This window comes from Penaeus vannamei, chromosome 25, assembly GCF_042767895.1.
Source record: "Penaeus vannamei isolate JL-2024 chromosome 25, ASM4276789v1, whole genome shotgun sequence".
NCBI classification, from domain to species: Eukaryota; Metazoa; Arthropoda; class Malacostraca; order Decapoda; family Penaeidae; genus Penaeus; species Penaeus vannamei.
The window spans coordinates 15,152,506-15,155,005 of record NC_091573.1 but is presented as its reverse complement, the minus strand read 5'-3'; the positions used below and the strand labels follow the sequence as shown (position 1 = coordinate 15,155,005).

Sequence of the window (2,500 nt, the reverse complement as noted above, 5' to 3'; positions counted from 1 at the left end):
AAGAATATAAAAAAAAAGAAAAATGTCAGCTTACTCCACTAAAGTTGCTAGCATGATTAAATACATTATTCTACACATTTGAATTTTTGTTTAATTCTCTATATCATTCTACCTACATATCCCTCTATAAACTAGACATAATACCTAATCGTCCGTTATAGCAAGTACACCACCATTTAATCAACTCCATCAACTCACCATCAACAAATTACCGAGATGGGCGTATTCCACGGCATACACCCCGCCCGACGCCCCAGCCAGGAAGGCGGTGGGCGTGAATATGGAGTGGGCGAGGGCACCGGCTGCCACGCCCGACATGTACACGACCATAACCCGCCACCACCTGTGCACCATCTCCAGCAGGATCCCGAAGAACACTTGGACTGCGAGGTTGTTCACCAAGTGGACCCACCTGGAGGGAGCAGGGGGGGAGGGGGGGAGGGGGAAGGGGGTTAGAAGTTGTTGTTGTTGTTTTGTGTGTGGGTATGTTGTTCTTTTACGTTTATTTATCTGTTTGTTTTGTTTTATTTCGATTCTTGTCTTTTCTGTCTGTCTTTCTTGTTTATACTTTTCAGTTTTTGTCTTCTTTTTTTACATTTTTGTGTTTTATCTGTATGAGAGGATTTTATTGCTGTTCTGGTGATAACGATGGTGATGGTGACCATGATGATGATGATCATGATGGTGATGGTAACGATGGAGATCGTGATGGTGATGGTAATGATGACAATGGTGATGATGCTCGTGATAGTGATGGTGGTAACGATGGTGATCGTGATGGCGATGATCTTGATGGTGATGGTGCTCGTGATGGTGATAATCGTGATGGTCATGAGCGTGATGTTGATCGTGATGGTGATGGTGGTAACGATGGTGATCATCATCATAATCATAATCATGTTGATGATGACAATATCGGTGTTGCTTTTTACGTGCGTGAACAGAGACGACAGATTCCCGCCGAACACCCTGCGCCATCTAATTAATCCAATAACAGAGCGTGACCTTTCGAAAGCCTCCACCATTCACGGTCAACATGCCAGAGCCTTGATGTGAGAACTGAATGTGCTCTTTAACCTCTGCAGAGCCGTGCATGCAACTATTGATGATGCCGACGAGCCAGATCCCATTATTTATGCAAAGAATTAAAAAATTATATATATGACGAAATCATACTGGCTAAAAGAACATTATTCTCGCATAACTAATTCATTATTCTTTATCCATGGTATTATGTTTCGACTATTATTAATAACGTTGCAAAAGTCAAAAGATTAGATCCGGAAATAGTAATGATAACAATAATAATGACAATAACAGTATAAATTATAATGACAGTAATTCTAATAATTATAGCAATAACAATGCTAAAAATGATAATGATAATGATCGCAATGCTAGTAATAATAATAGTAATAATAATAGTAATAATAATGACAATAATAATAATAACAACAATAATGATAATTATTATTATTATATTATCATCATTATCGTAATAATAATAATTATTATTATTATTAATATTATCATTACAATAATAATAATAATAATAATAATAATAATAATAATAATAATAATAATAATGATAATAATAATAATAATAATAATAATAATAATAATAATAATAATAGTAATAATAATGATGATATTAATAATTATTATTATAATGATAATAACAACAAAAAGTTATAGCAATAGCAAAAACAGTTACAATAAAAATAACAATAATAATAATAATAATAATAATAATAATAATAAAAATATAAAAAATAACACCACATAACGGCAATAAGATTAAGAAACGGGACCAAGCACAAGAACAAGGCGATGCCCATAAAAGCCCCGCGCGCGCCAACAGCAGCGCATAAACCGAGGGTCTTGTTACCCAGAGTGGATCAAGGCGTAAGACACATAACGCCAAGCCTCGTATCGCCTCTGAGGATGGTACACGAGAGGGGAGTAGGTGGGACACGGGCCGTTGGGTCCTATTGTCACGCCCATGTCCACGGCGTAGTAGATGAACACGGCAGCCTGGTGGAGGGAGAAGCGAGGGGCTGAGATTGGGGTGTGAGGTACGTGAGGGAGGGAGGAGGTGGAGAGTGAGGGAGGAGGAGGAGGAAGGTGGAACGAGGAAGTGCGGGAGGGAGGAGGAGGAAATTGAGGGAGGGGGGAAGGAGGATGAGGAAGTGACGGAGGGAGAAGGATGAAGAGAGGGCCGTTGGCAGGAGGAGGAAGAAAAAACGAGGAAGTGAAGGAGGGAGGAGGAGGAAAGTGAGGGAGGAGGAGGAAGATGGAACGAGGAAGTGAGGGAGGGAGGAGGAGGAAATTGAGGGAGGGGGGAAGGAGGATGAGGAAGTGAGGGAGGGAGAAGGATGAAGAGAGGGAGGCCGGAGGAGGAAGAAAGAACGAGGAAGTGAAGGAGGGAGGAGGAGGAAAGTGAGGGAGGAGGCGGAAAGTGAGGGAGGAGGAGGAAGGTGGAGCAAGGAAGTAAGGGAGG

At 40.6% G+C, this 2,500-nt stretch overlaps 1 protein-coding gene across 1 annotated transcript in view; it reads right to left on the bottom strand.

Moving 5' to 3' along the window:
- The window catches only part of LOC113830338 (protein rhomboid), a gene marked incomplete at its 5' end in the record, with an annotated part of 3,508 nt that extends 1,474 nt beyond the window's left edge, over positions 1-2,034 (bottom strand). The window contains 2 exon segments of the mRNA XM_070139224.1: positions 199-412; positions 1,889-2,034. Of these exon segments, the coding sequence (XP_069995325.1) occupies positions 199-412; positions 1,889-2,034 (360 nt within the window).
- Between the last annotated feature and the right edge of the window lie 466 nt (positions 2,035-2,500).